This window comes from Biomphalaria glabrata, chromosome 9, assembly GCF_947242115.1.
Source record: "Biomphalaria glabrata chromosome 9, xgBioGlab47.1, whole genome shotgun sequence".
Classification (NCBI taxonomy): domain Eukaryota; kingdom Metazoa; phylum Mollusca; class Gastropoda; family Planorbidae; genus Biomphalaria; species Biomphalaria glabrata.
The window spans coordinates 42,592,041-42,604,433 of record NC_074719.1 but is presented as its reverse complement, the minus strand read 5'-3'; the positions used below and the strand labels follow the sequence as shown (position 1 = coordinate 42,604,433).

The 12,393-nt window shown below is 39.1% G+C and overlaps 1 protein-coding gene across 1 annotated transcript; it reads right to left on the bottom strand.

Annotated features, from left to right (window-relative positions):
- Positions 1–3,163: 3,163 nt before the first annotated feature.
- Positions 3,164–4,237, bottom strand: LOC106076433 (uncharacterized). Its single transcript, XM_013237280.2, has one exon. It carries the CDS (start codon positions 4,235–4,237, stop codon positions 3,164–3,166), a length of 1,074 nt encoding a protein of 357 aa, XP_013092734.2.
- Positions 4,238–12,393: the final 8,156 nt, after the last annotated feature.

Here is a 12,393-nt window from a genome sequence, read left to right as displayed (position 1 = left end):
ATATATAAGAAGACCACACAAAGCAAAATGCGAACCTACATATCTGGCCACATCTAATGCAGGCAAAGCCGTTCTTCGCTGGGGGGCTTCAGTTCTCTTCATCGCCTGCGGCTGTCCTCATATATTTATCTCATCTTATATAATATAGACGTTACTTCAAAAAGAAGATGATTACGTCCTACGCATCATGCATTCAGTAATGCATATTAACTAATGACTTAAATTCTGCCAAGTCATGGTTTTCCTGGCTGGCTCAGGCAACCCATTCCATGCTCTAATAGCACTATTTACATGTATTTAAAAAGAATTCATTTGTGATGAAAGAGTTCAAGAAACTCTCCACTATATAATCAAACTGCTGTTGACGGCCGCTGACGTATTGCACTAAATTGCTGTTGGACAACTAAATCGCTGTAGACGAATAAAATCTTTAACTTATAAAACTTGGAATAGCTTGAATAACTTTTTTCGTGAACAAAACAAAATAGAACTTTTATTACAATATAAACAAATTCAACTTGAGATAAAATGAAGTCAATGTTGTAGACTTTAGAAATAATATAAAATGGTATTCTAAATGAAATCTAACTCACTAAAATAACATTGCATTTCATTCTGGGAATATGGAGTCGCCTGTTCTATCTAAGACCGCTGACGAAAATGCCGTTTATCTTGCATCATTCACAGTCAATCGCTAACCCCTTCCCACCGTCACATTAGAAACACACACACTCTCCATCACTCCATAACACATACGCAGCTTCTTTTGTGAATTTAAAGCTACCATATTTGCATTTTAAAGGTTTAATTTATTGATAATTGCGTCAGTGTTTTGTTATTGCTATCATATCCTAAAATACCCGCTGAATTCATAATGACCACATCATATCCTAAAATACCCGCTGAATTCATAATGACCACATCATATCCTAAAATACCCGCTGAATTCATAATGACCACATCATATCCTAAAATACCCGCTGAATTCATTATGACCACATCATATCCTTAACTACCCGCTGAATTCATAATGACCACATCATATCCTAAAATACCCGCTGAATTCTTAATGACCACATCAAATCCTTAAATACCCGCTGAATTCATAATGACCACATCATATCCTTAAATACCCGCTGAATTCATAATGACCAACCTGTCATCATTCTCTGTCATCTAGTCAACTTGCAATGACTTTCTACATATACCGGCCTTTGTACTCTCTGTACCCAGTTCTAAGACATGAAATTAATAGAAATTAACAGTGAAACAAACAGGCGGGATACAACTGGTTATATTACATTAGTAAACGATTTCTTTGTTAAGCAGATGTAACCTAAACTATGGTACCCAATATAAAAGGCCACACTTTTGCTTCATTATCGGACTCAAAAGATCATTCTTATTTTTAACTAGCCGGATATGACCCCCGGCCCGCTAACCTTAGCTTGTGTAACACTAATCTAGCCCCAAATTCCCATACTTAGCTAATATAAAATACTGTACATATGCTTTACGCCGAATAAAAAGTTTCCATTCTTCACAAGGGATAAATTTAGGTCGTAAGACCGGTCTCCTCTGTACTGGCAAGTTAGTGCTGTGATACTTAAAGGTCCCGAATTATATTACCTTGGTTATTGATTATAAGCCTCTAGATTTATAACATACTGAGACATACAAATAATGTACTTAACAAAGTAACAGTTTAACAAGTTATACAGGAGTTTATTTACAAAGAAACCAAATAAGAAAGTATTCGAAAAAACATAAATAATATTGAAATAAAGACCTTGTGGTTATAGGCCAACTAAATAAAATAAAATAATGAAAAGCCAAAAATAGTAGCACAGGTACATGTGATAAAAATCAAAGGGCCTTCTTCACTAAGACACGCTACCGTCTCGTCTCGTCTCAATATCGAAACTCAACGTCTCTACATGACACTCTAACCAAATATGGTCATTAGAGTATAAACCAAACGAACCCTTTTAGCTTGATACAAATGAGAATATCCTTGTAACCAGAGACTAAGTAAATATATAATTACAGTAACAAACTTACTTGTAACATGAAATTAAATTTACTTAGCTCGTTTAAGGAGAAAACATAATTTCATTACAGTGGCACACTCCTCTTGTGTAACAGAGGTAAGAACACAACACAAAAAGATTATCTACATAGTTCAAAGTTATGTCCACTGGTCAGCTCAAAGACGCAAGAGAAAGTGGCGATCAAACACCTAAAACAGGGACTTAAATAATGTATAAAAGGGAGCTAATTCTCTTTGACATGATATGTAAATATCTTTAATACCCCTTTGAGGCAAAAGAAAGCAGGAGTATTTCCATCTAGCCTTACGTCTTTCTTTCTATAAAGATCTAAAAGCCGTGGCCGTCAGATGGGAAAAGGCTGTGAATATCGCTGGTGACAGCTTTATGTGGAGTAAGCTTGTCGCCCTAACGATGCAGGAGCATCTAAGTAAGTCTATGCTATTGAAACAGTATGAAACGATTTTATCCCATTAGGACTAGGTTATCCCAATCTTTTCACCCCATTTATTTTTAAACTTTGCATCAATACATCCATCCATCCATTCATTGCTGCTCTGCATGTAAAGCTCATTTAAAATGTAAAGTCTCATTATTATTTATATTAACACGACTTATCTTTATAATAAAAGATTTTTTGTGCATATTCATACTGGCCCTACTTTTTAGCACATTATTATGTTTTTGATACAAACGTCAATATATTCTTTAATACACATTAGTGGAACGAGTTCCTCTTTATAGATATTAAAGTAGGTACAAATTGTACTTTTGATAGTAAACAAATGGCAAAGTATTTATCCGGAGTTGGTGCTACTATCCGTGCACGTCTACATTTTAGACTAACCCTAAAACGTAATGTGAAATTAGATATAAAAATGTTTGTAAAATGTTTTACATGTTTCGGATGTTCCTTCAGAGTTGAAGATAATTACTTCCTAGTCCAAACCTCCCGCAGGACGACGGGGGATGGGAGCGGGCAGGGTTTGAACCCGGGACCATCGATAAATCTGAACGACAGTCCACGCGCAAAACGCACGACCAGGCAGCCATCCTATATATAGCCTATGTTGTATATGAGCCGCCGTTATTCCTAGTAGGGCCAGAAGAATATGTTAACTCTTTAATCCAAATAGTTTTTTAAACATGTTTCTGTGTTTCGAGCTGAGAAAATAGTAACAGAAGGTATTGCTGGTGCAACAAACCTGGTTGAAAAGGGAGGCTATCGACCAAATCATAGTACTCAAGTTTTTATCTCCCTTGACACTGCTATCCGTCCACACATTGTAGAAGACGGTTAGGATAAGCCTGGGCAGGTTGCACACTGTCTGCAGCACTGCTAAAGATAGCACCATTTTGACCAGCCTCTTCTCTTGAGGCGTAAGATTTGAGCTCAACTTCTCGGAACTAGCAAGTTTCTCCGTAAAGGCGGATTTGTGGCTGCGCACAAGGGAGGTCGCCTTTAACGAGTATGTCATCCACAGAGAGCATACGGTCAGCACCGCCTGGGAAGCTAGGAAAAGGAACAGCCCTGCGGTGGCGTCCAAAGCTTTTTCTACCTCGTCAGCGAAGTCCGTTAGAGTGATCGTGTAGTATAGCTTAATAGAAAGAGTGCTGTTAAAGAATGCGTTTGGGTCTTCTATAGCAACCCATTGCATTCTCTCTGCTATATACAAGGGCAATAAAGGCAAGAGGTGAACGGTGTATATCATGATTACAACTATAACACAGCGACGCCTGGTGAACAACTGTTTCACCCTGAAAGGGGCGACAACGCAGAAGCATCTCTCCAACGCTATCATAGCGGTTATCCAGCCTGAAATCAGGTAGCCGGTGTAGAGCGTCCAGCCAAAGCCGACGTACGCCAGAGCCCAAAGATCCACCGGACTGTAAGGGAATATGTAGTTGGCCAGGTAGATAATAGACATGGTCATCTCGGCGAGTGATACCGAGAAGTCTGTGAAGCTTAGAGCGAACAAACCAACCGTCATACTGTCCTTCAGAAGCTGTCGCACAAAGATGATCATGTTGACAACATTGCCAACGACCCCAATAACAGACACAGTTCCAAACGCGCAAATACTGACTGCCAACTCAAAGACGTGAAACACATCATAGCATACATATAGGCAATCATCTTGGTCATATGAATCATTACTGAAAGACTCAAACAGAATTTGTCTGGACATTCTTAGACAACACTTGATATATCAACATTAAATAACTAAACCATCATTCGTAGTGGAGAATTTAGCTAGCTCCTTTTCTACATCATTTAACTACATTTTCTGTCATCTTCTTCTAGTCCGTAATATGTTTCCATAACTTTTAGTCTAAAATATAAGCTGAAAAAAAAACACACACTTAATTACCATATTTGTGTCACTAAAATGTTTCTTAATTTTTTAAATTTTAAAATTGTCCTGTGTTCTTTAGGAATAGAAAAATGCTAGAGGAATTGCATTTTAGTTCTAAGAACCTAATTGATGCATTCTCTGTGTAATTAACTATAATCATAATGTAAGAGCTATTGATGAAAATCTTTTAGTTCTAGTAATAGTTAATGTTCTGCTCTATTATCTCTGTTCCCATCTGTCTGGCCATGACCGTCGACATTGTATATAAGTATTCGACTGCTAATAGATAGTTTAACATAATAACGGTGTTTCTTTGCAGATTTATAATTAGTTGTCATTAAAACTTAATAATAGCTTAATGAAACACAGCATTAATATAAGGGATTGTTGGCATTGCCATTCAGATTCATGAGAGTCACTGATCGCAGCCTTTGTAGAACTCTTTGCTTGTTTATTTTCATGATGTGCCATATAGTCAATATATTTAACTTACAATAGATAGACATTTAGGGAAGGGTTCCATATAATTTGAATATTAAATACAAACAACTATGTTTAGGTTTACAAAGAGATGGGGTTAGCTAAATAGCTCTTATAAGTTTACAAATCTATTTCTATAGACAATTTTATGGATAGGTATTTGGTTCATATTGTACAAAAGCACGTACGTACAGGCGCGCGAACGCAAAAGCACATACACACGCGTAGAAAAATCCAAACCTACAAAGACACATCCACATTAAAGCTGCCAGCAGCCTGAGAGACCCTCACAAAAAAGGTATGGACTAGTAAACAGGAAACATTCCATAACGGAGGGAAAGACATAGGGCAGGGCTCGTACCAGGAGTCATAGAGACCGCAGTCATAGTACATACCACATGACCATGCGTCTATCCTAATGCGTCTTTATGCCTGATAAAATTCAATTTTTTTTTCAAGGGCCTTAAAGCTAAGACACTCGGAACTAGAGAGCGAGGTCGGATGCAGAGCACCACATCTGCCCTTCGGGTGATTGAGCCAGCCAGGAAAACCGGTGACTTGGCAAAATTTAAGTCATTGTTTAACCTGCATGACTAAATGCATGACGTGTAGGACGTAATCATCTTCTTTTTTGAAGTAACGTCTGCATTAAATAAGATAAAAAGATAAAATATGACTAGATAAGACATGTAAAATAGTTTTCTAAAAAGACAATCCTTCTTTTATACAGCTTATAGATTGCTTTTATTTTTATAATAACTGTAACAACATTTAGATGGTATGGTGTGTTGTTATGCCGGGGATTTTACTTGAATTCAATAGTTAACAAAAATGACGATCTAGAATCACAATTGACGATTCTTTGATAAAACAAAACTCTGGAACTTTATTAAATACAACGTAAGTACAGCTTATGTACAAATTACAAATCAATGAGCATGAAACATATTACAAAGGCTTTAAAACAGAGCTCTCAGAAACGTAACTGTCTACAAGGACATTATTTTATCGACTGGCGTTACTTTCTTACACCCGCCAATTCTCTGGCGCTAACTCTTTTAAAAAATGTCTTTGTTTAATTTCAAATTAACCAATAGATTTCAAACTTCATAATCACGTCCCTTGGGTAAATCCTGACGTGCTGTCAAGTGTCTAAAATTTGAGGGGTAAATCCCGAGGCTCATGTCGAGGGCTTATATTTCTTTCAAAAGTGAAATGTACACACAATTCTATAATGTAATCTGTGACAATAACTAATGAATTTTAGATCCGTCCTCTCCGTTCCCCCAAAAGAGTTCTGGTTAAGCATTATTCTTTTGGGGGCTCAGTGGCTGAGTGCTTAAGCGCTTGGCTTCCGAACCTAGGGTCCTGGGTTCGAATCTCGGTGAAGACTGTGATTTTAAATTCCGGGAATTTAGGGCGCCCCTGAGTCCACCCAACTCTAACGGGTACCTGACGTTAGTTGGGGAAAGTAAAGGCGGTTGGTCGTTGTGTTGGCCACATAACACCCTGCTCCTTAAACCATCGGCCAAATAAACAGATGATCTTAACATCATCTGCCCTATAGATCACAAAATCTGAAAGGGGTAATTTCCTTTTTTTTTTTTTTACTATTTATTCCTTTGTTGAAAATAATTTTTTTTCATCTGTACTGTCACTTTCGCTTGTGTAAGCCACAAGAGGGCTGAACACAAGTGTGTTTAGTGACACATATGACAGCAAACGATCACATGATCGATCATTTGGAGGTCAAGTGTCAACCTTAGTTGATATTAGAAAAGCGCGGATGGAAAAAAAAGCGCGGGAAAAATGACATGTAGGCTCTTCCAGAAAAGCAGTTCCCTGCATAAACATGATGATGGGTCAAGATGGTGAGCAGGATGTGACGAGAGAAAGTTTAGAACCTCTTTATAAGGGAAAGAATATTTTTGGTCACTAGTTATTGTACGCTAGTTTTACAATCTCCCACTCTGCCGCGACCCCACCTCACACACATACAGCAATAGAAGAATAGACAATAACAATCCATATTTTTGATGGTCTTAGGCGACCCCTGGCAAATCGTCAATCGACCCCCAAGGGGGTCGCGACCCACAGGTTGAGAACCCCTGTTCTAATCGATTTTTTTAAAATTTCATCCGGGGTAAGCATGGAACAGACGCTCTTGCGCACGCTCCATTGGCTTCCCGTGAAAGCGAGAATCGATTACAAGGTCGCCACACTTTGTCATCAGTGTATATATAACAATGAGATGCCCCTGTAGGTTAGAGAACTGATCACTCCAGATTTCCCCAGAGAGCCCTGCGCTCAATGGACTCAACGATTCTAGTAGTTCAACGTTTCTCCCTCAAAAGCTACGGTCTGCGGGCTTTTTCAGTGCACGGACCAAAAGTATGGAACTTACTCCCCATTGATCTCAGACAGACAATATGCTACACACTTTAAGAAGATCATTAAGACTTTATCTGTTTAAAACTTTTTTAGATTAGTTTGTCATTTTAGCTGTGTGTTTGTGTTTGTAATGTTATTACAGCGCTTTGAGCCTACATTTTGTTTGTTAACAGCGCTTTATAAATAGAATTATTATTATTATTATTATCAGTGCCCCTTAGCTGGAGTGGCGGTTCATTCACGATATTGTAGCAGTTACTGAATAGGAATATAAAGAAATTTCCCGCGGTTAGCGCGGCTTTCGTCTGCTTCCAGAGAAAGGGATTCAGAAACGAGGCTGTGCGCCAGTGCAGCGCCAGGTATGTGGCACGGCCCAACTAATGGTCGCTGCCATTGTGGAACATACAGACAGGACTTTGGGTAAAAAGCTCTATACCCACGTCTTTCTGTGGGCAGAAGTCAATAATGGACTTTTCCAAGGTTATGTGACTCGTTGGCTAAATTTATCACTCACTAGTGCTGATGATAGTGCAAGAAAAAATTTGCTGGACAAAATATAATAGTGACCAACTTTTATTCTATGTAGTTTTTATTTTTACTAGATGGTGTATCAAGACGAGGATCTCCTTCATTCAATTGAACAAATGCATGTTTTAAACTGTTAGTGCAGAACGTGGTGAAATAGTTGACGGATAGGGTTGTAGTTTCGTGATAGGGTTGTAGTTTCGTAATAGGGTTGTAGTTTCGTGATAGGGTTGTAGTTTCGTGATAGGTTTGTAGTTTCGTGATAGGGTTGTAGTTTCGTGATAGGGTTGTAGTTTCGTGATAGGTTTGTAGTTTCGTGATAGGTTTGTAGTTTCATGATAGGTTTGTAGTTTCGTAATGGGTTTGTGGTTTCGTGATAGGTTTGTAGTTTCGTGATAGGTTTGTAGTTTCGTGATAGGTTTGTAGTTTCGTAATAGGTTTGTGGTTTCGTGATAGGTTTGTAGTTTCGTGATAGGTTTGTAGTTTCGTAATAGGGTTGTGGTTTCGTGATAGGTTTATAGTTTCGTGATAGGTTTGTAGTTTCGTGATAGGTTTGTAGTTTCGTAATAGGTTTGTAGTTTCGTGATAGGTTTGTAGTTTCGTAATAGGTTTGTAGTTTCGTGATAGGGCTGTAGTTTCGTAATAGGTTTGTAGTTTCGTGATAGGTTTGTAGTTTCGTGATAGGGCTGTAGTTTCGTAATAGGTTTGTAGTTTCGTAATAGGTTTGTAGTTTCGTGATAGGTTTGTAGTTTCGTGATAGGGTTGTAGTTTCGTGATAGGTTTGTAGTTTCAATAGGCTTGTAGTTTTGTGATAGGTTTGTAGTTTCAATAGGTTTGTAGTTTCGTGATAGGTTTGTAGTCTCGTGATAGGGCTGTAGTTTCGCGATATGTTTGTAGTTTCGTAATAGGTTTGTAGTTTCGTAATAGGGTTCATGTTTCGTGATAGGTTTGTAGTTTCGTGATAGGTTTGTAGTTTCGTGATAGGTTTGTAGTTTCGTGATAGGTTTGTAGTTTCGTGATAGGTTTGTAGTTTCGTGATAGGTTTGTAGTTTCGTGATAGGTTTGTAGTTTCGTGATAGGTTTGTGGTTACGAGATAGGGTTGTAGTTTCGTAATAGGTTTGTAGTTTCGTAATAGGGTTGTGGTTTCGTGATAGGTTTGTAGTTTCGTGATAGGGTTGTAGTTTTGTGATAGGTTTGTAGTTTCAATAGGTTTGTAGTTTCGTAATAGGTTTGTAGTTTCGTGATAGGTTTGTAGTTTCAATAGGTTTGTAGTTTCGTGATAGGGCTGTAGTTTCGTGATAGGGCTGTAGTTTCGTGATAGGGCTGTAGTTTCGCGATAGGGCTGTAGTTTCGCGATAGGGCTGTAGTTTCGTGATAGGGCTGTAGTTTCGCGATAGGGCTGTAGTTTCGCCATAGGGCTGTAGTTTTGCGATAGGGCTGTAGTTTCGTGATAGGTTTGTAGTTTCGCGATAGGGCTGTAGTTTCGTGATAGGTTTGTAGTTTCGCGATAGGGCTGTAGTTTCGCGATAGGGCTGTAGTTTCGCGATAGGGCTGTAGTTTCGTGATAGGGCTGTAGTTTCGTGATAGGTTTGTAGTTTCGCGATAGGGCTGTAGTTTCGCGATAGGGCTGTAGTTTCGTGATAGGTTTGTAGTTTCGTGATAGGTTTGTAGTTTCGTGATAGGTTTTTAGTTTCGCGATAGGGCTGATGTTTCGCGATAGGGCTGTAGTTTCGTGATAGGTTTGTAGTTTCGCGATAGGGCTGTAGTTTCGCGATAGGGCTGTAGTTTCGTGATAGGTTTGTAGTTTCGTGATAGGTTTTTAGTTTCGCGATAGGGCTGTAGTTTCGCGATAGGGCTGTAGTTTCGTGATAGGGCTGTAGTTTCGTGATAGGGTTGTAGTTTCGCAATAGGGCTGTAGTTTCGCGATAGGGCTGTAGTTTCGCGATAGGTTTGTAATTTCGTGATAGGTTTTTAGTTTTGTGATAGGTTTGTAGTTTCGTAATAGGTTTGTAGTTTCGTGATAGGTTTGTAGTTTCGTAATAGGTTTGTAATTTCGTGATAGGGCTGTAGTTTCGTGATAGGTTTGTAGTTTCGTGATAGGTTTGTACTTTCGTGATAGGTTTGTAGTTTCGTGATAGGTTTGTAGTTTCAATAGGTTTGTAGTTTCGTGATAGGGCTGTAGTTTCGCGATAGGTTTGTGGTTTCGTAATAGGTTTGTAGTTTCGTAATAGGGTTGTGGTTTCGTGATAGGTTGGTAGTTTCGCGATAGGTTTGTAGTTTCGTGATAGGGCTGTAGTTTCGTGATAGGGCTGTAGTTTCGTGATAGGGCTGTAGTTTCGTGATAGGGCTGTAGTTTCGTGATAGGGCTGTAGTTTGTGATAGGTTTGTAGTTTCGTGATAGGGTTGTAGTTTCGTGATAGGGCTGTAGTTTCGCGATAGGGCTGTAGTTTCGTGATAGGTTTGTAGTTTCGTGATAGGGTTGTAGTTTCGTGATAGGGCTGTAGTTTCGTGATAGGTTTGTAGTTTCGCGATAGGGTTGTAGTTTCGTGATAGGGCTGTAGTTTCGTGATAGGGCTGTAGTTTCGTGATAGGGCTGTAGTTTCGTGATAGGGCTGTAGTTTCGCCATAGGGCTGTAGTTTCGTGATAGGGCTGTATTTTCACGATAGGGCTGTAGTTTCGCGATAGGGCTGTAGTTTCGCGATAGGGCTGTAGTTTCGCCATAGGGCTGTAGTTTCGTGATAGGGCTGTAGTTTCGCGATAGGGCTGTAGTTTCGCCATAGGGCTGTAGTTTCGCGATAGGGCTGTAGTTTCGTGATAGGGCTGTAGTTTCGTGATAGGGTTGTAGTTTCGCAATAGGGCTGTAGTTTCGCGATAGGGCTGTAGTTTCGCGATAGGTTTGTAATTTCGTGATAGGTTTGTAGTTTTGTGATAGGTTTGTAGTTTCGTAATAGGTTTGTAGTTTCGTGATAGGTTTGTAGTTTCGTAATAGGTTTGTAATTTCGTGATAGGGCTGTAGTTTCGTGATAGGTTTGTAGTTTCGTGATAGGTTTGTACTTTCGTGATAGGTTTGTACTTTCGTGATAGGTTTGTACTTTCGTGATAGGTTTGTAGTTTCGTGATAGGTTTGTAGTTTCAATAGGTTTGTAGTTTCGTGATAGGGCTGTAGTTTCGCGATAGGTTTGTGGTTTCGTAATAGGTTTGTAGTTTCGCGATAGGTTTGTGGTTTCGTAATAGGTTTGTAGTTTCGTAATAGGGTTGTGGTTTCGTGATAGGTTGGTAGTTTCGCGATAGGTTTGTAGTTTCGTGATAGGGCTGTAGTTTCGTGATAGGTTTGGTGATAGGTTTGTAGTTTCGTGATAGGTTTGTAGTTTCGTGATAGGTTTGTAGTTTCGTGATAGGTTTGTAGTTTCGCGATAGGTTTGTAGTTTCGTGATAGGGCTGTAGTTTCGTGATAGGGCTGTAGTTTCGTGATAGGGCTGTAGTTTCGCGATAGGGCTGTAGTTTCGTGATAGGGCTGTAGTTTCGCGATAGGGCTGTAGTTTCGCCATAGGGCTGTAGTTTCGCGATAGGGCTGTAGTTTCGTGATAGGGCTGTAGTTTCGCAATAGGGTTGTAGTTTCGCGATAGGGCTGTAGTTTCGCGATAGGGCTGTAGTTTCGCGATAGGTTTGTAATTTCGTGATAGGTTTGTAGTTTCGTGATAGGTTTGTAGTTTCTTGATAGGTTTGTAGTTTCGTGATAGGCTTGTAGTTTCGTGATAGGTTTGTAGTTTCGTGATAGGTTTGTAGTTTCGTGATAGGTTTGTAGTTTCGTGATAGGCTTGTAGTTTCGTGATAGGTTTGTAGTTTCGTGATAGGGTTGTAGTTTCGTGATAAGGTTGTGGTTACGAGATAGGATTGTGGCTGTTTATGGTTTGCAGTTCATAGCTTCTGAAACGTGCTGAAAATATTGAAACCTGCCTTTTTTTCCTTCCTGAGTGGACCACATCGGACGGCCGCCTTTGAGTTGGTTTTCATACAAACTATCTTCATCATCGTGTTTAAAATTTTAGCGCTAACATTAATGCTTATAGCATGCTCAGTGCCCAATGGACCAAGCGGTTATTACATCTCAGCCACACAACCCACATACATAAATTCCCTTAGGTTACTCTAATAGGTTAATTTCTAGTATAGAGGTAGGCTTCAATTGCAATTCAGTTAATGAAAGTTGAAATCATGAACTTTCTTTTACATTAATACATTTTACTATTTCGTCTAGTGTTTATGTTATGCTCTTCAAAGTCTAAAGGAATATCTTATATAATACAGACGTTACTTCAAAAAAGAAGATGATTACGTCATACGCGTCATGCATTCAGTCATGCATGTTAATTCAATTCTCCCAAGTCACTGGTTTTCCTGGCTAGCTCAGGCAACCCATTCCATGCTCTAAAAGCACTAAGAAAGAAGGAGTATTTGTACAAATTTGTCCTAGCATATGGGACGAGGAATGTGCTTTTATCATATTATTACATCTTATCATCATCTAGAATCGTCTAGTCCTACACGTTTAAGTCTATGAACTAGAGCTAACAGTTAGTAATACGACGT